General features: G+C 45.0%; 1 protein-coding gene across 5 annotated transcripts in view; it reads left to right on the top strand.

Moving 5' to 3' along the window:
- The window catches only part of OLFM2 (olfactomedin 2), a 143,232-nt gene that overhangs the window by 93,234 nt on the left and 24,722 nt on the right, over positions 1-25,276 (top strand). For 3 of the 5 annotated variants that reach the window (XM_066614297.1, XM_066614300.1, XM_066614299.1), the window contains one exon: positions 8,715-8,867. In XM_066614297.1, coding sequence (XP_066470394.1) covers positions 8,715-8,867 — 153 coding nt within the window. The remainder of the gene's footprint in view (positions 1-8,714; positions 8,868-25,276) is intronic. The other 2 variants (XM_066614298.1, XM_066614301.1) reach the window with 1 other exon arrangement.

Below are 25,276 nucleotides of genomic sequence, written 5' to 3'. Positions count from 1 at the left end.
CATGCAGATTCTGAAGCTTCCCAAATGTTCTTATGGAGAGATACTCCATTTGATTGATAAGTATGGGTGGGTAGATAGGAGCAATTGGATGTCTTCTTGGCTGCCCTTCCAGTTCTGTGAATCTATCATAATGTGTCTTTTACAAGGGTATTTCTTGATTTGAGGGTAGTAAGGGTTGGAGAATCCACTCCTTTCTTGGCAAACTGCACCAATGGTTAATCACCCTTGGTATTAATTTCTGTCATATCTTTAATTGGACCCCGGCCAGCATCACTTCCCAGCGGTTGGTTCTTGTTTTACCTCCCTCTTGACTGCATTAGTGAATCCTTTCCTGTTAAATTACTTTTCCTCTCTAGGAAGGAGCTAATTCAGCTGCTCCTGCTTAGCTTAATAGCAGCATGTGATAGGCATTGTCTTGCACCCAAAAAATGACATGGTTCCATTTGGACAATGCAAAAAGGGTAATGGGGAGGGAGAAGGTTATCAAATGTTATTTGTATGCATTAATGCACGGACTTTTTTGCATAATCATCAGCAGGTCTGTGGCTGAAAGGAACAATTGGGTCGCAAAATGAAGTAGAAATACTGTTTGCTGACGGGTCTCTAAGCAGCTTTCCCCTCTTGTCTGCTCCAGGAGGTAGGAAATGGAGGAGGGAGCCACCTCCCCTCCCCCCCAATCTGGCCCAAAGAGAAGAAAATACACTATGGCTCTTGCCAGGTCAAAGGGCCTAATTTTATCCAACTCTCTAGCACCGATGCAGCCATGCCAATGGGATATGTGCTGCATCCTGCAGTGGGGGAGCAGTCATGTAGGTCGCTTCAAGGTAAGGGGATGTTTGTTCCCTTACTTCAGGGTTGCATTGCAGCTGCATGAGTGCTGGAAAGTTGGATAGGATTGGGCCCCAAATCAAGGAGAATGTGGGTCTTTCCATGTTAAAACCACTCAGGAGTGAACAGAAAGCCTCGGGTCCAATCCAAGATGTTTGCTGGCCCTCAGAGCATGAATTCTCTATGCAAGCCTGGTAACGCAAGTGAATCCTGTGAAACAGTGAGCTGCAGCTTTAGGGGCTTTTCCACTTCGGAGTACTGCTGTGATGGTTTACAGGTTTAAATGTTCCCCAATATAAAACATCCTGCCCATGCTGGGGAGCAGTGCTGCACCCTAACCTTCTTCCTAGGTAGTTAGTTTTGTGCATCCAGGAAAGGTTGTTTTTTAATATGCTAGGGAGAGCATTTTGTGTTTCAGCTCTTAATGCTGGATTTACAGCTAAGCAGTGGTGTAGCTGGGGGGGGTGACTGGAGCAGGCCACTCCAGGTGCGGTGCTCTGGGTGGGTGATGGACACCCTACCCAAATCTCCCATCCTTACCATGGGGCTGGCAAGTGGAGCTCTATTCTGTGTTTGGTTGCAGAAGGCCCTCCCTCCCTTGGCTCTAGTTGGCTACAAATCACAACACTCTGGAAGCAATTGGCAGTGACATAATGATGCATCACATCACTGCCAACCTTCTTCCAGGGCCAGTCCTATCCTCCCTGGCACTGCTGCTTACAGTGGCACGAAAATGGCTACCACTGTATCTAGCAGGGCCAGGGAAGTCACCAGAGGTCTCCTTGGGGGAAGGGAGCTTTAGTCTCCTTCCCCTGAGGAAAGCCCCAGTCCCTGAAATGGGGCAACTTGAGTCTGCGCCAGGTATTTTGCCAGATTTGAGAAGCCCCGTGTTGAGCTTTGCAGCCCAACGCAGGCAAAGGATTCAGAGGAGGCCTCCGCCAGTCCCACCCTCTTCCAGGGCCGGTCCCTCCCCCTGTTCCACCCACTTCCACCCTCCCCCCAGCCCAGAAAGTCCCACCATTAACTGCCAGTGCTACTGACCCCTGCTCTTCACTGCAGTCTTCTGGCTGCTGAGGCCCAGTGCTGACTGGCACGGGTCCAGCACTGACACTCTCTCCTCCCTGGGTGCCACAAACTTGTTTTAAACGCACAGCTCTGGTGCTGGAGGGCTGAGGATTGGGCTCTAAATGCTCCTATGCACCTGGAGTCAGAGCTGAGCGCAAAGGCCATAAAAAATAGATAAAAAGGCTCCCTTCTAATTTGTAATACATTGTATCCCAAATATTTTTCTACAAGAAGGGTGTAGGTTCTTCTGTAGCTTTTAATCCTCCCCCTCCCCAGCTCCTACTGTGTTTGATTTTTAATTGGAGGATTTCAGGAAAAGGGCACTGGAATTGGTAGTCTCTGAAGAAGACAGCCCTGCTAATTGGACAAGAGGCACTTTTTTCAGGAGGACAGCATTTGGTCATGCATGTTGTGGGGACAAGAGATTATGCAAAGTGCTCCCTTTGTGTGCTCAGTGCCTTTTCAAAATGGTTCCAGTCAGCAAAGTTCCCCTTTGAGAGATATGAGAGGTATAGTCCCATGCGGTGCACGTGATCATCTTTTTCAGACTGTGGGTCATATTTTCTCAAACTGTGGGTTGGGACCCGCTAGGTGAGTTGCGAACCAATTTCAGGTGGGTCCCCATTCATTTCAATATTTTATTTTTAATATATTAGACTTGATGCTACCATAGTATGTGACTGCATTTGGGGAAATGTGACAGACCTGTATGTTAACAAGCGACTATATATATTCTTTTAACAATGATAGTCAATGGAACTTCCTCCTGGGTAAGTATGGGTAGGATTGCCGCCTAGGATTGTGAAAAATGTTCCTGCTTCATGATGTCACTTCCAGTCATGACCACTTCCGGTGGGTCCTGACAGATTCTCATTCTAAAAAGTGGGTCCTGGTGCTAAATGTGTGAGAGCCACTGATCTAAGATATTGTCTCCCAGGTACTGGGATGGGTGCGCTGTGATTGGCTGTCAAATGTAGTCTGTATCCAATGCTCTGTTGTAGGAAAGCAAGTGGGGCAGGAGGTAACAGAAATAGCAATTTTTTGCTCTTCCCTATTGTTCCTTTTGGGTTATTGGCTTAGCATTTTTCTGGTGTAGGGATCCTGTCTGTTGTATGAAGAGGGGCTAGGATATGTTGACTCCTCCTCATTGCTCCCACATCTTGCCCCAATTTCCTCCCATTTTGACACCTCCACTGTGTTGGTGTCCAAGTGATATCAGTGCACTGTTTTTCTGATGTTACACCAGCATTCATCAGCAGGCATATCTTGAGGGGAGGGTTGGGCCTTAACTCTCCTAAGTGTTCGTTCAGCTGGAACTGGTGCAGTTGGCTGATGCGCCAGCCAAGACACCACACACAGCCAGTGAGCAAGCAAATTACATTTGCAGATAACTTCATGCAGCAACTCTTAACCTGAGGCTATAGATATTGTGTTGAGTGTCTGATGAGATGAGAAAGGAACTGATGTTTGTGAGGAATACAGTCCTGGGTTATTTGGGAATCCAAGGACTTCGGGTTTCCTCTTTATTCTAAAGTACATAGTTGACAGGCATAGATTCACATCATTCAAATTAGAGAAACATAATGGGATTTGGTAATTGCTAATTTGGTATGGCATTGGGTGATGCTTAGAAAAGATCATATTACTCGTGGATCTATCAGAAGGGCATATTCTAGCAGCCAGTTTCCTCTTGCTTTTGACTAAGATTCATGGATGGGTTCCTGCCTAGTAATGAAAAGCCATATCGTAAAAATTTCTTACATAAACCATTTGGCAGTTGATATGGAGATGTCTCCACTGCTTTGCCATTTTGATGCCTTTCATCTTTTTGGCACCTTTGACATATCCCATAACCAAAGCAGTTGCAAATTTTGGACATGGCCAAAAATGATGCTGGGGGGGGGGGTAGTCAGTAAAATTGGTTTATTGCTTAGTGAACCGGAAGCTCAGCAGAGGGCCATGGAGAGGTTACTCTTTATTTGAGAAATGTAGAATACCAGACCTAGCCTATTGGTATTTTCAAGGTCACCTGGAGTTAATTTCCTGGCTCCAGTTCAGATAAAGTTATGCTTAAATTCAAGTGATGTGAATGTACTTGTGTGACTGACTTTTTCTGGATTGGGACTATTGTTCATAGGATTTTTTTTTAACCTATTGGGATCATGTAGACGGGATAGGTCAGACTGAGGAATTGGGAGCAAATCATTCTCATTTGAAAGATTCATAAAACATTTTTGGGAATTCAGTGGTCCTGAGTGGTGAGCAGCCAGTTTCATTTGCCTGAAGTCACCGGACACCCACTGGACCAGAAAGTGTGCACAGGAGGCTGGAAGGAGGCAGGGGAAGGAACAGGGAGGGCAGAATGGGGCAGCAACAGAGTGGGACAGAGGGTAGATCAGGAAGGCTTTGACAGCAGCGGCATCGCTGAATCCTAACCCCCTTCCCAACTTTGATCCCCTGACCTGGGTCCATGCAGATTTGCGTCAGTGATATTGCTGGTGCAGGTCTGAGTAGACCCAGTGGCCTGGCACAGACTTACCCTGGAACAAGGGAGCAAATGTTCCCTTATCCCAAGGAGGCCTCCATAGGTTGTGGCTATGTTCTTTGGTGGACGATCAACCTTCCACTATTAAAAGTAATACCTGATTTTTTCTAACTGAAATTTTTCTTCAATTTTTGGTCTCTGTTATGGTTTCGTGCTCTGCTTCCCTGTGCTGGATTAATGATTTATATACAGCTTTCCCGCTTTGGGCGGGGGGGGGGGGGGAAGACTTCTCAACTATCTGAACTCCCACCCCTCACCTTTACCTTTGATGATCATACAACTATTTCATTAGGAGATAGGAATAAGCCACCCAGTCACTTTGGCTCAATGGAGTAAAAAAACAACAACAAACTGACTGTGTGATTATTGTCGCTGCAAACAGCCACACAAGAAACAAAACTTAACTGGGGCATTTTCTTTCCCTCAGGGGGGATTTTACCCTACAGATAATCTCAGATCAATTTCAGTCTCAGTCCCACATTTTCTGAAAGGGTGGGGGAGATTTTGACTCAACCCCTCCCCCAGTAGAACTTACCTATACTATAATATCCCAGGTTTCCATGCTGCTAGGTTTCCACCAGCAGCCATCAGTGTGGAAGAAGGGCATAGAAAAGTAGAATGTTGTGATGTCAGAACATTAGGTGAGTTGTAGGCAGGGCTAGCCCTTTCAAGAAGCTGTCAGAGGTCACCTCAGGCAGCAAAGAACGCCCAGCTCTATACTCACTTGCATCCACTGCTCCTCTTGTACCTTGGACTGAGAAAGGAAGAGAGGGGTGTGATGGAAGAGGGAGTGTCTCCAGCACTTGAGCCTGCCACTCACCTTCACACTTTCTCTTCCTCTCCATTCCCCTCTTCTGATTCCAGTCCAATGAGTGAGAGAAGGGGAGACTGTCACATCACAAGCTAAGTGGGGTGGACAGCATTTGTCACACCATCTCAGGCACTAAGAGGTCTCGAGCTGGCCCTGCTTGTAGCAGACATTATTGAAGAATGAATAGATCCACAGCTGCTGTTCTGGATGTCAGTCGAACGTTCTGATGCTGAAGGCCAATGTATCCCACTTCTTGCGATAATGTCTGGAGCAGAGCCACATGGCTTGAATGGTTTCCGTGCATGCCAGTGTTGCCCCTTCCTTGAGAGCTAGTAATAATTGCATGGGATAAGTCATAGATAAGATTTCTTCCCTTGAGTTAAGCTTTACTAAAATCAGGGTTCCTTCATAATCCAAGTACCTCAAACGCAGAGAGCACATTCCTCTTCTTCCCTCAACTCTGATCAGTATTCTGCTCAGTCTGGTTACCTTATCATCCATATTTCATGGGTGCAAAGCAGAAGAAAGGAGCTTGAATTCCAGCTGGTGCGACAGACTGCAGGTTCCAGCTCAGCTCCCAGGAGGGAAGGCATCGCTGTATATCTGCCGAACCAAAAATGTAAATCAATCTGGTGCGTAACACAATGGTGATGCAAAGGAGACTATGTGGATGGATGGACATGGCTCGTCTCACTCTTCAGATGCATCAGTTCTACCTATTTGCAGTTTATGACTTCAGATGGGTGCAGGTGAATGTGAAGGGCAGAGAATAGTAGAGCTCCTGGAGGTGGGAGAGATCTCTACCCCAGGCAGAGAAACTGGAGGTCAAAAGGATTGTCTTCTAAAACTGCTGCAATCAAGGATTGTGTTCTTCTCTCTGATGGTAAGGTAAATCCTTGTCAGCAGAGAACAACACATCAGTGCAAGCCCTGAAACAGGATGGGCTGGGTGTTTTGGGGGGCTGCTTGCTTCACTTCAGCTTGACAAGGCTCCCATAAGGGGAGAGGGTGCGCTTTTCCATATGCCTCTCCCTAAACCCACTGCAGAGGTCCGAGGGTATGAAAGCAGCTTGCATGAGAGCCCTGCTGTGGCCCTGGGCGGCTTCCTTGCTTTTGAATCCAAGATGTGCAGGGGACAAGCTGTCATTGCTCATTAGTGGAGGTATTTGAAAACTCAGGTATATGCCATTGTGTTCAGTAAGACCGAGGCTGTAAACCTATCCTACCAGAAACAAGCACCTCTATTCATTAGTGATGAAAAGGAATTCTGTACAGAAGATTGGTGCAGTTAATCTTTTGGCATGTGAATTACACTGCTGAGACTTCATCTGTAGGAGCCAGTAGGGCCAGCTTTAAGCCAATTAAACCAATTGGGCCCTACACCTCAGGGGACCCCGCACTAGGGTAATCTACTCTGGTCTTGTCAAATACACACAACACATTGCAATGGACACCTAAGACCACACTGCAGGTTTTACAGAGAACAGCAATGATTTTATTTTCTTCTGAATTCCTAAAAAGCCAGTAGTGTTTGTTTAGACTGTTTCTATTGCAATTTTTTTTTTACTGTGCTTGAATTACCTAATAATATTTTTACTAAATCATTTCACAGTCACTAAAATGAGTGGTTTTATAACTACTTACTTTTCAGGTAATTGCATATTTTACAAACATTTCATTTGTTTTTTTACTTGCAGGCTTACATGTATGCAGTTTTATATGACAGTGTGCTTGGATCCATTTGGTCTGTTAACTCACTTGCACTTTTAATACGCATTTTGATTGCTTTCCATTCCACCATAGATATATAAAGTCTATAATAAATTTTATTTATATCTCTAAGGTTCTACAGATCATGGCTGTGAACCTGGGGCCTCGTAAAGAAATGTTTTCAATGGGGCCCTGCAGCTCTTAAGGCAGCCCTGGGAGCTAGCGTGGTATGGTGGTTAAGAGCATTGGTCTAGGACCAGGAAGGACTGGGCCAGTAGTGGAGCCAGGGAGGGGGGAGCTGTAAGTGCCACATGGCTCCAAAACTCATCATGGAAGCTGCCTCTCCCCTTTGCTCTCAGGGCCATTCCAAGGCAAAAGCAGTGTAGAGGTATCTCCTCTGCATTGCTTTTGCCCCTGGACAGGCTCCAAGAGTGAGGGGGAGGGGCAGCTTACACTGCGAGCTCTGCCCCCCCCCCACTCCACTACTACACTGGGCTCAAACCTCTTCTCAGCCCTGAAGCTCACTGGATGACCTTGGGCCAAGTCTCTCAGACTTGTGTCACAGGGTTGCTGTGAGGAAGCAATGGGAGGTGGCAAAAAATTCATGAACGGTGCCATTAACTTCTGAGAGGGCTTTAAAATACAGCTTAACTACTTCCTGCCTCTCTCACAACTTCTCTGTCAGTACAGTGACAATACCTGGGCATTTAGGAACATAGGAAGCTGCCTTCTGCTGAGTCAGACCAGTGGTTCATCTAAGTGCTGTCTGGACTGACTGACAGCAGTTCTCCAAGGCTTCTGCAGGTAGGGATATCTCTCCCAGCCCTACCTGGAGGTGTCAGGAATTGAACCTGAGACCCGTACAAAGGCCATGAAAGACCAATATATAAAGGCGAACAAGACTTATGGGCTGCAGCTTGCAAATCCTGTTTCTCTGTATCAAATAATTAGGTCCGAGTAAGATTGTAAGCTTTGCTGTGCCATGGAGCTGTAGTTTCAATTAGAAAGCCACCTTGTACTGGTAACAATTTCCAAAGACCTTTTGTAAATGTTATTTTACAATAAAAGTGTCTGTGTGTACGTACCTTCAATAAATGCATATCTCACAGAAGGCACCATCTTAGAGGAGGCATCCTTTCTTGCTTGAGAGTAAAGGAGGAATACATTTTTGAGGGTGGAGTTTGCCTGCTGTGCTTTTCATCGATACTTACTAATAAAGTAACTAACATTTTTCTTTTTTTAACAATTGGTTCCCGTTTCCATAATTGGAGTGACTTTTTATTTGATCGAAAGGTTATTTGAAATCAACTGAACTGATCATTTGGCTAATCATCTAAACACAACCCATCTACACTCAGTTTATGATGCTGAAATGATCCTGCATTTCAGCCTGGACTGGTTCTCAAAGCAGCTTACAATTTCAATAATAGTTTCAAAGGTACAGGGTTAGGATTTTATGGGAGTCTAGGAGTAGGTGAACAAAGATGCTGGTTTACATTAGAGCTGCTAGCCCACAGAAGCAAGTGATCCTTGGAAGTTGGTGATGTCACAGTCCAGGGTTCCAGGCTCCTCCCTCCTAGATGGAGAGAACAGAAAGCACTACCGATGGACCCAGAGGCTCACTGATGGGGAAGCTCACAGAATCATCCCAGTTGTGCAAGTCTGTTTAAACCTCCCCCCATCCCAAGGTCACAATAGATTCCTACTGTTCCTCAGGTGGTGTGTCTAATTTCTGTGTTCTTTTTTTTCCATTGAGCAGGTGCAAAACATCTCCCAGTCCATGGAGGTGCTGGACCTTCGAACCTATCGGGACTTGCAATATGTCCGTAATACTGAGTCGCTGATGAAGGGCCTGGACTCCAAGCTGAAAGTAGCCGCAGAGAAAAACCTGAACGCCAAGAGTTTCCAGGTAACTCTGTGCTTGCCCAGGTCTTTCCTCCTTGGCAGTGTCACTGTCTGTGGAGTGACATATTATTTCATGTGATGGAAGTCTGAAACGGGAGAGCAGCTCAGAAGATGGGACCATTTTGGAAGGGTGGTGCAGAAAAACAGGTCACCCCCAAGGCACTAAAAGGAGAAAGGATTATAAATAATGTGTGATCCAGAGAACCACACAACGTTTGCCTTCAGAGGCCTTGAGAGATCTGTCTGGCTCGACTTTTCAGCACTCAGTCTGCGAAAAGAGTTTCTAATCTGTGCTGGAATTGTCCATGTTAGGGTGGGTTTTATGGTTTGTAGTATCTTAATTGGTGATATACCAAAATTGTATCCTACACCAGGTCCTTGTGTAGACAAAAGCAGAATGAAAATGAAAAGAATAATGCGTGATCACTTGCAAGTACGTACATGCTTACCTGGGAGTATTGTTGCTGAACTAGATGGGACTTACTTCTGAGTTGGCATTCATAGGATTGTACTGTGGGATTTTTCTCTCAGCTTGGGCTGAGAGGGAAACTGCACATTACATGCCCCTCTCAAGGAGGAAATGTAGCTGAGGACACAGCACAGCAGGCAGGTGAAGAGTTAAACACATACACATAGCCCAGCCATTCCTCTGCAATCCTGTAGTTTCCCAAGACAGCTTTCATTAAAAAAAAATAAGTCAAGGCTTAGTCACATGCTTCTGTATTTAACATATATTTATTGCCCCTAAAACTCAAGGTGGTGATTGCATGACTGCCCTCAGAAGCAGTAGCCCCATGTCCAGGGCTGGCCCAAGATCTCCTGTCATCTGAGACTGCAGGCCAAATGCATCCTCCCATTGCCCAATGATGTGCCAGCCTCTACCACTCTTCAGTGTTTTAGCTCAGCACTTTCCTCCCCTCTACATTTTGTCGTCTTCTCTGTCCCCCTCTTCCTTTTCCAATCTAGGCAATGGAAGGAGAAGGAGGAACAGTGAAGGCAAGTAAATGGGCACCTCCCCCACCAACCTGTTGCCTTAGGCAACCACCCCAACTGACCTCATGGATTAGCCGGCACTGTCTGTGTCTGTTGCTCTTTTCTCCCCTATAACATCTAGTACAGTGATCTTCAACCCTTTTCATGCTATGACCCCAATAAATAGATAAATGAGGCTGGGGACCAATCACCAATTCTGCCCCCCTCCCAGGACCTGATCCACCTACCCATGTCCCTGTCTTCCAGACAGGTTAGGAGCAAACAGAGGGAAACATTGGTCATGGGACAGGCTTTGAAAAGTCACTGTGGCCTCATAAAAGCAGCTTCCCAACCCCATTGGGGTCATGACCCACAGGTTGAAAAACACTCATCTTGTTAGTACATGAACAAGTGATGAGATGCCATTGCGCTGCACATTTTCCCATCCCAGCTCCATTTAATTGGCTGCTGTGGTTGGCAACCTTCAGTCTCGAAAGACTATGGTATAAGCCTTACAGCACCCGGTATTCCCAGTCGGTCTCCCATCCAAGTACTAACCAGGCCTGACCCTGCTTAGCTTCCAAGATCAGACAAGATCGGGCATGTGCAGCTGCACATGAGGGATTAATTGAAATGGTGTTTGCAATTAATTTGATAACACATCAGAAAAAAAACATCTAGAGGGGTAGCCATATTAGGACCCAATCCTATCCAACTTTCTAGCACCTATGCAGCCATGCCAATGGGACTTGTGCTGCATCCTGTGGTAAGGGGGCCATCACAGAGACCTTCTCAAGATAAGGGAACATTTGATCCCTAACCTTGGGGTTGCATTATGGCTGCCTTGACAGTGGAAAGTTGGATGAGATTTGGCCCTTAGTCTGCTGCAGGCAAAACAATCAAGAGCTACTTTGGGAAACTCACAACGTGATGATGTCATAGCTCAAGTTTTCATTTATTAGATATTACCTGCAAAGAAAGGAAAAGGAGAAGCAGATCTGCTGGAAGCACCAGCACACGATCTTGGTAACTTCTAGTTCTAGGTTAGCCTGATTCCAATCAAAACTAAATGGCTTTTTACAGAGAAATGTTGGTTTACTATTGGGACAACCACTGAATGTTTGAAATCACTTGCAAACTTCAAAGAAAAATAAATTGACCTTAATTTTTTTTTAAAGTAGCACTTTCTTGTAGTCAGATCTAATCTACAAGGATCAATGGGGGAAAGCTGGGAGGACGGTCCTGCTCTGTGATTTGATATGGACTCTCTTGATCATATTTATCTCAGCGCTCAACTGATTGGCGTGTTTTGTTTTTTTTAAAACATCATTTTTTGTACTGTGCAGATTAGAAACGAATTAATTGCTAATCAAACTATGCAATCAATACTAGTTAGGGCTGTCACTCTCACTCCATTAATTTACTAGATTTAATGGATAGATTAAATCTGCATACATTTGCATATGAATTAAACTCTCTTTTTTGAATGAAATCTAATGCTCTGCTTTCAGATTACGCAGACCTGTGTCACTGCAGACAACAGAGATACTCCCGCTTTTTATGTGTGAAGGGGGATGCCTCTTCTAATCCCCCACCTGCAGTTTTTAGCAGCACACCTATTAAAAATAAGTAATATTTTTTTTAAAATGTGCTGTTAGATGAATTGGACCATTTGAGTTGATCAAAAGTATTTCATCCATTTGTCAGTTAATTAGTGGCAGTAAACACTGTGGCACTAATGCCTCTCTTTCCTTTAAAACTGTCAACTAAAACATAAACAGCATTGTTCAGAGTCTGCAGCAAAATAGTCTTCATTTGTCATGAAAGGAAAGCAAATGTTTTTAGGTCAACAAGTAGGAAGGATTTCACTCACTGTGAGAACAATGCTAGAGTGGAATGCGCTGATAATTAGAATGAGGGGAATCAGTTCTGCTTGTGATAATTTGAATAGAAGACTAATGAAGGAAAGGTGGGAGATGGACCCCTCACCTGGCTGTTGATTGATCTGAAGTAGAGCTGATGTGCTTTGCTGCCCCAGGCTGTGGTCTGAGGACAACTGATAGAACCAGCATCCCAAGGCTAAGCAGGGCTTGGTTGGGTTGGGTTGTTGGGTGGGTGACCACTTGGGAACACCATGTGATGACCCTTGGTGGAAAAAAGGTAGGATATAAATGTAATAATAAATATTACCCTGTCCATTTGCAGACAGGGTTACTGGGGACAGGGGCAAAAAACAGTTGGAACAATGCTTCCCTTTGGGGCAATTCTGTGCAATCACAATGTTGTCAGGGGCTTGGGTTGGGGAGGCAGCCACTGCTAAAAAATGTCATCACTGCTGCCACAAAGACACTAGAAAAAGGTAAGGGAGGGAGGGTTGGTTTCAGCCTTATCCTGAAGTTCAAATTGGCAGCCCTTCGTTGAAAACCTTTGGCTTACCTCTAATTTGAAATTTATTGCATTTTTGTGTCTATTGAAAATATCTATTTCTTGTAGATTGTCTCTTTTGGTGTGTCTAGGTCTTCATTAGGTATATATATATATACACACACACACACACAGTCGTTTTTAATGGTGACATGTTGGTTTGAGAGGATGCAGATGCTGCTTTCATGGAGATATCATGGAGATGTTAAGGCTGCAATCCTATCCACACTGCAATCCTATCCATTGGCATTTGATCTAGTCTAACTGTTGTATAAGTCCATGTATTATATGCCATATGCTAAATAAATAAATATCCACACTTTCCTGGAAGTAAGCCGCATTGACTATAATGGGGCTTACTTCTGGGTAGGCATGCATGGGATTGGACTCCCAATCTCTTAGTGGCCTCTTTCCCCTGAGAGAGCAATTCACAGGGAAGGATGTTGAGCTCCTGTTCCATCTCTAGCCAGCCTTGCCTGCATTTGCAGGGGCAGTGTGGGAATTCTTCCCTGATTTCATCTCATAGGCTTATGCAGGATGCCCTTGTAGGAGACCCATGAAGTCTTGTGTCACTTGCCAGACACCTCGCCAGATTCCAGCAACCATCAATCAACCAGAAGCCCTTGCTTTCCTGCCCTTGGCAAGTCACCATGGTACGGGCCCTGCCTGCTGCCCAGCTTTTTGTGAGTCTTGATTTGCCTCCCCTTCCCAGGATGTTTTCAAGAAAACATTGCATACGTATCTATTTGATGAATGCTCAAAATTAGGTGGTTTGTTGGATCCTTTCCAACACTTTTATTTCTGTGTGCTATGAAACCTCAAATTTGGGGGTGATTGTGACAGTTAGTAAAATAATACAGTACTTGCATGATGTTCCCAAAGCTCTCATTCTTTAACTGAACAGATGCAGGGGGATAGGATTTTTAGGCTCCAGTTTTTTAGGCTGCTCTGCCTGCATGCACACTGAGAAGGGGGAGAAGACTGGGAATTCCTCCAAGTGTGAACACCATGCCTGTGCAGGAAGGATTGTGTCCTTTATATATAAATAACATCAGGCTTGGAAATAGTCATTCACCTGGTTGTTTCTGGTAAATAAGCATTGTCTCCAAACCGCTAAGCATGAGAGCTACTGCAGGCTAGTAGACAGTTGATCTTCCTTCCTTCCTTCCTTCCTGTGATCATTGTGCTAGAAATGCCTCAGCCACATAGATGGGCAGGTGGGCTATTTGGAATGTATGCAAGTTAGAACCATTTGTGAGCTGGCTTGCTTGGCTGATGAAAATATGAATATTTTACAGAAATACACTTTTTAAAAAATGTGGCATTGGGGTTGACCTTGCAAGGAGCAATGTAGTGGCAAGTTAGCTCATTTCTGATCCAAGCTTCTATTCCTGTCACCACTATTTTGGGGGGTGGGAGGGGGAGAGGGGAGATCTCCAGTTCAAGAATGCACTAAACTGAATACCTTTGTGCAAAAGAAGCAAATGTGCATGCATGTGTTTGTTTCCAGAGAGGATTCTCCCAGATCAATTACAGATTGATTGATGCTGCTCTTGTGTCTGGAGGGGGCCATGCCTATTGACCTATTCAGACCCAAGGACTGTATCTAAAGTCCAGCACTGAAGCAACTGACTGCAAGACTGGAGCTCTAGTACAAACTAAATAAATAAAGCTTAGTATTTAGATGGAGCTTTAGCATTTTCCAAGCACTTCACATTTTTTGCCATGTTGTAAATCCTTATAAACAGCCCTATAAGGGAAATCAGTCTATTATTCCTGGATTGCAGATGAGGGCTGAAGCAGAAAGAGGATGATTTGCCCTTGGCCATCCACTGAGTTGTGGCAGAGACAAGGTTTGAACTGAGGGCTTCCTGATTTGGTAGGTCCATCTTGTTGACACTTCAATAAATGTGCTCTTGGGACATGTTCTTGGTCAAGGTCAACCCAAAGGGTCAAGTCCAATATGAATGGATTAATGGTTGTCCACTGTAGGAAGTAGAATGCTAGACTGATCCAGCAGTTAATGTGGCATTCTCAGGTAAAGCAGAACATGTTCTTCCCTACTCACAGCGGTCACCTAAATACCAACTGGCCTATTTGGAGGAGGGGGAAAAAGAGGCTGGAGAAGCATACCAACACCTCCTTTTCCTTTTGGAATGATTTGTTATTGAATGATTTCATGTAGAGGGCCGTGGGAACTGTTGACTAAAGATAAGAGGACAAATGCTTGAAGTAAAATGAATGAATATGCTACAATGATTCACACAGTCTGAGGTCTGGGCACTGCAAACAGCGCTTCATCTTGCATTATGCTTTTTGTGGCTATTCCTGGGGACTTCAGAGTATGACACCCAACCCCTCCCCTCTCACACATACAACTTTCCCTGTGCATGGCATCTCTCTACACTCTGTTCCTTGTATCAACAAGCTGGTCCACCAGCATGGAATAGCTGCAGCCTCTTGTCCATTACAGCAAATTTTGCCACCCCAGCCAACCTTTCCTTCCAAAAGTCCACAGTTGGGCCACTAGGAAGCTCTAGGAAGCTAGGATCTTGCTGTACACTATGCACGTTTGTGAGGTGTTGATGAGGAATCAGAAGCCAGGGCACAGAGGTGAAGTGGGAGAGCAATAAAGACAGAATTGCAGCTCCATGGTAGAGCAACGCAGCGCATAAAGAAGATCCCCATTTCAAACCCTGGTACCTCCATGTGAGGCTGGGAAATGCTCCTGTCCAAAACCTTGGAGAGACTTTACCAATTCAGCATAGACAATACTGAGCTATCCAGGTGAGACCCACAGGCAAGTAAAAAAAAAAAACAAAATAGTGAATGGGGAGAAAAAGCCAGGCTCTTCAGCTCCCTGAACAGGTACTACTGTATAGGAACACCTCTCCCCATACCAGGATATTTTGTTGTAAGACTGTAGCCTCACTCTGGATCTGAGCCAATAAACTGGAAAACATGAAGGAAAATGGAAATTGCAGTGGCCATGCTGGTAACAAGGACTTTCCTTCCCAACAGGTGCCTGGGGGGTGGGTGCACAAGGAACCTGGCGAGTTTGAAACCCCTTATGAATCATTCCAGCAGACCGAGAGTGCTTGTGGCCACTTTGGGAGTTGACACCATGCTGTGAAATGCAGCCAAAAGAGATGTAGGCGTGAGCAGGATGGCCTCGAACCTGACAGCTGCAAAAGACAAGGCATTGATTAAATGTCAGCGCTGTGGCAAACAGCCTGGCTGGTTTTAATCACAGCATGCAGGTGGCCAGCCCTGGGGAATGCTGTCAGCAAAGAAGGGATATGGCCCAAAGGCCCCCCCTGTTGGAAATCAGGAGATGGTCAGGAGAAAGAGGATGAGAATTGGGAGTGATGAACTGGGCACTGTTCCTAATTAACAACTGGGGTGTGGGGGCAGTTTGGGGAAATGGCCAGGCACTGCACCAAGCATTAATAAAGCAATTTTTTTGGAGAAGGGAAAGGAGAGAATTAATTAGGGAGATGGAAAAGAGGAAAGAGAGCATTGAATGGTCCAGTTGCCCTCTTGGTTAAGAACTGGGGGAAGCTCTTCCATGACTATATGAAGGACTATGGTAAAAACCCTGGATTCCCTCCCCCCATTTTTTTTTTCTTTTTTTAGGCCAGACTATAAGAGTCTCTTTTATTTCAGTGCCATTACAGAAGAGCCGCATGTCAGGGAATCCAGGGCGCAGTGTGTGGCCAGGCTGCCTTTTTGTCTAGCTTCCTCAAGAACAATCAATCCTAGCTAGACCTCCTGGTGGAACCAGCATGTGCCAGCGGGTTGGGCACCACAGCTGACCAGATAGCTAAAGGGTAGAGGTGCCCAGGTGGTTGCAAATCATCCACTTGAATAAACCCAGGACATCACCAACCCAAAGTCTTACAAGGTCGCACACAGGGACCTGGAAACAACCATGACCACCATGTTTATCCACATATTCAGAATCCATGGATTTAACTCACCGCAAGTTGCAAACCCATGGTGGAGGACTGGACCTGAGCTCCCGGATGCAACCAGTGGTGTTCTCTGGATGTGTCTGGGTGGCTTTGAGGTCCACAAAGGCTGTGTGTGGCCTCAAATGCCTCTGGAGGTGTGGGGAAGGCCACCCTGGGTCTCAAAACACCTCTGGAAGCAACCGGAGAACATCTCTGGTCGCATCCAGAGATCATATTGAACCAGACCTGCAGATTTGCTTATCTGTGGGGTGTGTGTTTGTGTGCTTGGGAATGGATCCCCTGCAGATACCAAGGTCCGACTACATTGTTTTAGCAGAAGGCACACCCACTCAGCATGTGAGCTCAGGGACTAGACTACTCGAACAGCATTAGTGGAAAAACAGTAAGACGACAATACTTAGTGTTTCATGTCAGGAATTTATGCATGTTATGCTTGCCTTTTAAAGTCTGTGTCCCTTTTGGCCAGAGTGATGGGACCATTGCACTCTGGACAACTCTGTCCTAGTTAAATGAGTCCCAGTATTGGACATTTGCACCCCAGACATTTGTGTTCCAGTTTATGTATATTTCTTTTAGATGTACTTTTTTATTTTTAAAATGCAAAGATAGGGTTAGGGCTGGGATAAGAGGCTTAGGTTATATAACATGGGGTTTGTTGCCCAGTTATACGTAGTTTGTTTGTTACCCAGTTATAGTGGGATGCAAATGACTGGGATAAAAAAAAAAAAAAAGACTTGAATTTCCAGGGATGCAAATGACACATTTGACCAGGATACAGTCTTTCAGGATGCAAATATCCTAGTACTGTGTCTTAGTGGTACTAACAAAGGAGCAGCATCCAAGGATTGCTTCAGACTCCTTTCCCGGCTGTCCAGGTTTGGGAGAGGAGTGATTTCTGGACACTCTTCCTCCTACTGTGGTAGCAGCCTCTTTCCACTAAATCACTGTTCCTGTTGGTCTTTATTTGGGCATGCTTTTAAGAAATGTTCCTAGTGTGTACCAACTGACACTGGGATTGCCACACTTCATTCATCCCACCACACCCTGCCTCTCTAGACATTGAGGCTGCAATTCTATCTATACCTACCCGGGAATAAACAACCATTGAATATAATGGGACTTCTTAGTAGGCATGTGTAGGATTGGGCTCTAAACCTCCAGAGGGAGGCTGCTGCATCTTTTGTGCAAATATTTTTTTATGAGACGTTTTGTCACATTGTAGTTTCCAGCCTTTGCACTGCAGAGAAAAGTTGCATAGCAATAAGGGATCAAGCCCACTTAGAAGATCAATATATAGCAAATGCAAACCAGAGTTTTCACCGAACAACTGCGTAATGATGTTAACAATGACTAACCCCACAAAAAAAAAAAAAAGAATCCAAACACAGAATGAATGTGCCGTGAATAAATAACACTCTGTTTCCTGACATTGAAAAATCTGACTCCTCTCTGGCTTGCTCTGCTCATAAGATACGAAAGGGAACCATACTGGGAGGAAGTCTTCTGGTTTGCCCTGACCTCTTACAGCTCATAATAAACAAAGATGTTCTTCCATTATCTAGAGATAATGTAGGGGTCTAGAGAGCCAATTCTCCACTGTAGGAGGAGAAACTACAAACTCTGACAGTCATCTGCTTGACTGCTAATAACGGAGACATTAGCATTTTCAGCATATTTGTGCGCCATTATTTGCATGAAGAAGCAAGGAGAACAAAAGACTTCTGTTTAACTTGAAGACTACACCCAGTGGCCTGGTCAAGCAGAGGCAAAACCACCACATCCGTACATGCGTACTGCATTCAAAGGTGGTCTCATCACACCACGTGCATAACAAAAGATGCCACTCCTGTGCCCCAACAAGTGCATGCCATGCACATGCTGCAGTACACATGCCACAATGTATATGTTGCAGCCTGCCACATGCAAACTGGCACTACACACAGGTGCTGCCATGTACAAATAGATGTTGCCACATACAGCACTATACACCACACAGATGCTGCAACATACAACATGCCACATGCAAACTGTGAGCACTGCCATGCCCAGACACTGCTGGATTCTTACAGGTGTGGCATGCATGCTGCAAAACATGCACTCATGTGCTGCAACACACCACATGGTACAAACAGGGCATAAACATACTGCATCTCACATGCCACAGGACACAAGCTGGACATGAAGCGCACAATGGGCACCACAATGTTCCCCGTGCATGCTGTAACACACTGTGCCACAGCATACAATTCACAAGCAGAGACTGGCATCTGATACCTGCTAACAAAGCACTTCAACATGCCACATACAAACAGGTGCCGCGACATGCAGCACCTCTAGTAAAATATGCTGCACACATGCTGCGAATGTGTTGTGTTCCATAGGCAGGAAGATGGGTGCTGTGATGCGGCACCTGAAAACCAGTTCCACAACTTGCTGCTTGCAAAGAGGCAGCAGCACATGTGCCCTACATATAGCAAAACACATTGCATGCCACAAATGCTCCCATATTTCAAGGAGATATCTGTGAATTCCCCCCCCCACACACACACACACAGGATGCAGCACTCACTCTTGGTGAAGCTACATTGGTGGGGGGGGGAGTTAGTTATGATTTAGAGTGAAACACACCCACATGCAGAATTCCCCCTTCCCTTTTCACCAACTACAGACTGCTGCAGCTGACTCATTCCACCAATAGCCATTTTTGTTCTCTTCTTCTTCCACTAGGGCAGCTGTGATTGCCCAAATTGGTACCCATAGTTAAAATGTGAGTTCAAATGGTCACTTTCAAGCTTCACAACTCAAAGAATACACCACAGACTTTTCTTGAGTCCAGTGAAGGGGCACATCTTTACAATGTCTTTGATTTTTTAAATATAATCTCAACTACCAAAAGAAGACATCTAATGTAAGTTGGGGGGGGAGCAAAAAAATGGTTGCAAATAGGTTGAATATATCTGATTTAAAGCACATTTTAAAAGCTGCTATAACTCAGCTCTTCATCAGGTTTTTTTCTGAAACGTGGTCAGATCATACCCCTCCCTGGATAAATTCTCCTTGACAATTTTCAATGGATAGGACAGATTGTCTTGATTTTATGATGAATAAAATGTTCAAGCTTTATAACGGCGGAATGCTAAAAAAAACCGCAACTCATCTTAAATATGCAATCATATCAGTTAATCAGGAAAATAAGTGATCATAAAGCAGAGATGTAATGAATAAGCCACTGTTCTCCCATGCAGATGGGTCCCGCTTCTCCTCCTCTCAGGCTATCCTCGTTCAGTTTTCATTTTCATTAGAGACTGTATCTAGAAGTAGATGTGCTGTTGCTGAAGTAAGAACCATGGATACAGTCCTATGGCAGACGTCACATTTCAGGAATGTATCTTCATCTCTTGTGTTGTCTGAGCCGTCGACAATTCACTGTCTTTTTTTCCTCTTCAAAATCGTCTTCCTGCCTCTGATGAAGATGGAGGCTGAAATAGCTCACTCTGCAGCTGATGTATTTCTGCTGAACTTACTCCAGCAGCTTTGAAGTCCCATGGCATGCAAGTTGAGCCATCTTGAAGAAGAATTCAGAATTATGTTCGTTGCTAGTGCCTAAGGCAATTTCCAGAGACCAATGAGCATACCTTCAGCAGGGAGGCCCAACCAATCATGGCTTCTTGATGTGTATATCTGTATGGCACACTTGCTTGCAAGCATGTGTTTGCCATATTCACACATTGCATATGCATGTGTACATCTGAAATGTGTTGTGGCCCTTGATTACCCATAGAGGTAGTCAGCATCTGTTTGCTTGTCTTTTAGCTACAACTGGCATTTTGCTTGGCAACAGCAATTTCTCGATGGCCTTTCCCCAGAGTGCAGGCATATGCTGTCCAAGGTTAGCCAGGGAGCTGATTGCTTTGCCTTGGAGCTTCTCACTCTCAGTAGTCCCTGTCTGCAGATATCCCCCATGAATCAGCCAGAGGAGCATCATATTTGCAATTAAAAGCCAAGCAAATCAACAAGCCCCTATTCCCCCTCTAGGCACCTGCAGAGAGGAATTGGTGCTGCTGATAAATGAGCCTAGACTATCCATAGCCTGGGCCTTTTGCCATTCAATTACCTTTCCCAGTAATTTTTCAAGCCCAGCCACAGTGATTACAGACATTTGCTGAGAATAATGGACCTGTGGTTTGTGCATGGACAAAAAGGGAGAAATAAAGTCAGGCGGTGCCACAGCATCCCTGCGGCAGCTGGGATGGGAGTACCCCCTTGGAAGGTCCATTGATTAGACCACTGGGCAGCCAAGTCTGTGATCCCACTTTGGTTGCCATGTGGTTGAAAAAGGAGGGTATAAATTGAATGAATAATAATGAATCTTCCTCTGTTGGTGCATGCCCACTTACGTTAGGTTCAGGTGCATACCAGGATATGAAAAACTGAAGACCAACTCTCAACAAGTGAGTCACTTGGATGAACTCCTGCTCTGTTTAAGATGGCTGGCTGATGGTAGCACCAGTGTTTGGGCCTTTCAGGTAACTGGAAAGCAGAGGTTTCAGCCTATCTAAGGAGACAAAATAGCTTTCTAGCCTTTGTACTCCTCCTTGACTTGTTAGCTTGCTTTCTGCCCTTTTGATTACTCACATAGGTAACATGGATCAATAGTTCCATCCTGTCTGTTACTTATGTGCGGATTTCTGGTCCAGCCTTTCTAACCAGATACCATTATAATCTCTTCTGCTTTCATTTCCAGCCCCCCTTGCTGGTTTCCCCCCTTGTGTCACAAAACTGTATTCTCATTTCAAGCTAACCAGATCCCGATCGATGGACCTTGCTGACCCATGTGTGTCCTCCGTTTTCGGGCCACTTTCAGGACTTTTGGCACCCAGGCCCCTAATAATGGTCTTTAGATTTAAACATGAGAGAAAATTATGGGTCTAGGGAGCAGCAGGGAGGACTATCATGCCCTGTTTGTAAATCACTGGTTACTGTTAGAGATAGGCTGCTGGATTCCTGTACCTTTAGACTGATCAAGCAAGGCAGTTCTTCTGTGTGCTCTCATCATCTTGGTTCTTTCTTTCTCTCCAGGTCAGGTACCTGGGGGGAAAAAATGTTCCATTAGCCAAGAGATGGGCCAGTCATGAATGGAGTCAGGCTCTTTCAAAACACAGGCAGTATTTGTTTCCTTTATTCGAAGAATGTTAAATATTCTTGTATGATTTTTCCCAAGGTCATTACACATCACTGTGCCTGGGGCATAGTTAATGTTCCAGTTCTGTCACCTCATTCAATCTCTGGTTGTAACTAGGCTCTGAATGCATCTCTCTCTCTCTCTCTCTCTCTCTCTCTCTCTCTCTCTCTCTCTCACACACACACACACACACACACACACACACACACACACACACACACACACACACACACACACACACACACACACACACACATTTTCAGCACTCAGTAAGATTTTTTGCACTCAACTTATTGCAATCTTTACTCAAGTATATATTGGTTTTAACCCTGAGTATTTGCCACCTGTCTCCATGTCATGCTAAGAGGTAGGTAGAAGATTCTCATTTCTTTTTAATGAATTGCTTTTAGCCATTGCTTCGGCAGTAGGTCTGTGTCAGCTGGAAGGAAAATTCAGACATTCTCCTCTTGATGCAGCAACTAAAGTGTTTTTAATCATGGTTTTAATTCCAGGCTTGCCTTTACCCAAATCTCTTTCAGGCCATCTAGTAACATGTTATATTGACCCATCCAATTCCATATATAGTGGTCTAACTACTGCATTCAGACCTAAATGTTCCCATTCTTCCTACCCCTTCTTCCCTGTTTGCATTTGACATTTCCTAATTACCCAGCCTACTGCTTTTCTCTATGCCCTCATTTTTACCCCTTGCTCTCCTGCAGTGTCCTCTACCTTTTTCATATCTGATGCAACAGTGATTCCCACCCTTTTTTCAGTCCCAGTCCCCTCTTCCTCCTTGCCCTTATTGTCAGCTCTGTCTAGTTCTGAATGTTTTTGTTCCACATTTTGCCTTTGAAACTGAGGCCAGTGAACCTGGCTCGTCTCTCCAGGCTTTGTTGGAAAGCTGTGGGTTTCTTTCGCTGGATGCTCCCACAGTGAAACCACTGTGTCCCTTGTCTCCTTGCATAACAATTCTGGCCTCATCTTGCTGAGCTAATTAGAATGGATGGAGCCTTTCCAAGCTGCCAACACACTGGGTCACTGCTGCTGTTTGCCACTGAGTTTGCAAGCATGACCTGTGACCCAGACTGACTGGCAGCAGTGCGGCACTGGCAGGTGGTGGGGGAGAGATAGCCATTGGACAGCTGTTCCTCAGTGCCACGCTATCAGGATGCTAATTAGCTCGCTTGTTAAGACATTTAGCAGGGCATGAGAAAGGAAGGAGAAGAGATCCAAGTCCCTGACATTCAGGCAACATACCATATGATGATACCTTCATTTAAAAAGGTTTTATTATCTGGTTGCACTATCCCACACTAGAAAAATTACACAGGATGTTGGACTTTTCCAGTCAATGTGAAAAGCAGGTGCATCTCACATAAAATGGAAGTGGAGTCTACTTGAGAGCATAGTGGTTAGGGAAGGACATAACTTAGATCACATATCACAAACTTACATTGACTTGACATCATTCAACTTGCCATGTCTGCCCTCAAATAGCCCTGGGAACTGTAGTGTGGTGAGGATGTTAAGAAGAATGTTCATAAAACTTGTTAGTCATGTTTCCAGCAAATAAGTTCTAGAAAGGATGTATAAACCATCTGAAAACACTACGACAACTGCAGGTAATTTTAGCAGTAAAACAAACAAGGCACTCAGCAGAAACCAGCCTTGGAGAACAACAATTTAAAAATTAAAAAAAATAAAAATAAAATAGAGATGTGGGTATGTCTCGCCTCCCAGGAAGGGAGTTGCACAAGTGGGTGCCGAGAAAGCCTCTCCCTCTGCATTTTCTTGAGAACTAAGCATGTTGCATGCAGGTGGGTAGACCACCAGGCTTGCATGAGGATCCTTGTTGTATGACTGAAAAATATGGGATCCACCAACTGGTGGCTCAACAGGCAGAGCCAGTCAAATGACCTGTTGCATAAGATGAGTCAAATACTGGAGGTGACCTGGGTGTGCAAGAATAAAGTCACGTCTTGAGTTAAAGCAGATGAGAAATTCTCAGATCAGCCTTGACATATGCCCTAGGAAAGCTGCATGAAGACCTTGTGAAAGGCAACCAATTATTTCCCCTTTTTAGTGGTGAGGAGCACTAAGGATGAATTATGTGGGTTTTTTTCCCCCTTAGGCTTGTCACTGAATGCATGGCAATTAATTATGTTAGAAATGTTAGTAAACCGTAGAATTAGGAGTAATGCCTCTCCCATTGAGCTTAAGGAACAGGAAGGTCTAGGAGCCCCCTTTACAGAACAACAATTCTTTGGGGAGCCTACTTGCTCATAAAGACTTCTCAGCACGTTGCACTTCCTTTCTTACTACTGTGTGCACACACATGCCTGTTTGTGCTGCCACCCCTACACAGTGCCTGCACACTCCACAGTGTGCACACAGTGCCATTTTTGATTGCCCCAGTTCTTGTTCTGCAGTCACATCTCACTCTGCTATTTAGAGCCCCTCCTTTCTCTCTGCACAAATGTCAGCAAGCTCAGCTTTTTCTTCCCCCTTCCACATCACCTGCGTTTTCTGTTCCAAGGCCTCTTCTTCCTTACTGCTGTTTGTTCATGGCCTCCCACTTTGCTCTGTGCCAAGGTCATAAAAAATGCAGCAGCAATTTCTCTACCACCTTTAAGCCTCACAGCTTGCCATCAACCACACACAGCCAGCCCTCCCCAGCAAGCGAGCTCTGGCCTTTAAAGTTCAGAGAGCCCGGAAGAAGACATAGGAATTGCCAAAGGCCAGAAGCAGCTGGCGCCTGCCTCACATCTCACCTTTGGGTGTCAGGCTACTGAAACTGTGAAGGGAGCCCATGACACAAAACTATATGTGAGAATCTGTGCAGGCTGTGGAGAGAGTATTGCTTGGGGAGTGAAACTGGGCTCCAGTTCCTCTGGACCCCTCGCCAAAGTGACCCCCTCATATTCTGCAGTTTGGAGGAATAAAGGAGTCTGATGTGCTCTGTCCATTCTGGTCTAAATTTTATAGATCTCTTATACCTTTCCCTGTGAGTCATCTTTCTTTTTGTCTTCCTCTAGTCTGTGTCAGGTGTTAGGAGCCCTGTGGGTCAAGCACTGATTTCTTGATGGAGAAGAGCAGTGGAGGCTGTTCAAGCTAAGATATAGTGACATCGCAAACCAGAATCCTGGTTCAGGGAAATCTCATCTTGACAATCCAATCTGTTACAAAATATAAAATTTGTCTGTTACAAAATTCCGAGCTCATCTGCATTCTATCTCATACTTTTTGTGTCGCCCGTTCACAACCCCATGAGGCTGCTTTGAAGATGGGGGGTGATGTTCTAGGAAGAAGATGGTTTAACTTCTGATGCCCTTTCTTGAATATGAATCGTATGCAAACCTACCCATCCACACTGACAGACATGCGCCCCAGAGTTGCTATTAGGTCCATGGCTGAAAACGCTGACCTGTATGTGTTTTTCCAACCCAGCTGACAGTAACATAGGGTGAATGGGATGATAGACTTCCAGAAAAGGCAAGGAGAGGGAAAGGTTAAAGCTGCCTCTTAGCCCACCTCATCCTAGATCTTCAAAGGAACTCCATGGGGCTCCTAATTAACAAAAGGAAAATTCCCATATAACTGTATAGCCCCTTCAGTTCTAGTTATTTGCCTCCTCTCAAGGTGTTGGGGGGGATGTCCTTCCCCGGCACTTGGACCAGAGCACCCCGCAGCCTGCTGTGCAACTGTTCAAGGTAATGAGCATCTGTCCACTAGAACAAAACAAAAAGTGGGCAAGAGGGACAATACTGTCTTTTGGTGAAGATGTACAAACCTTTGCTGCCATTTCTTTTTAATGGGCCAGCTGGCAGCCTCATTTTAATGCTTTGGAACTGTGAATGT

Source organism: Tiliqua scincoides, chromosome 2, assembly GCF_035046505.1.
Source record: "Tiliqua scincoides isolate rTilSci1 chromosome 2, rTilSci1.hap2, whole genome shotgun sequence".
Taxonomy (NCBI): domain Eukaryota; kingdom Metazoa; phylum Chordata; class Lepidosauria; order Squamata; family Scincidae; genus Tiliqua; species Tiliqua scincoides.
This window is presented reverse-complemented; position numbering and strand designations above follow the sequence as displayed.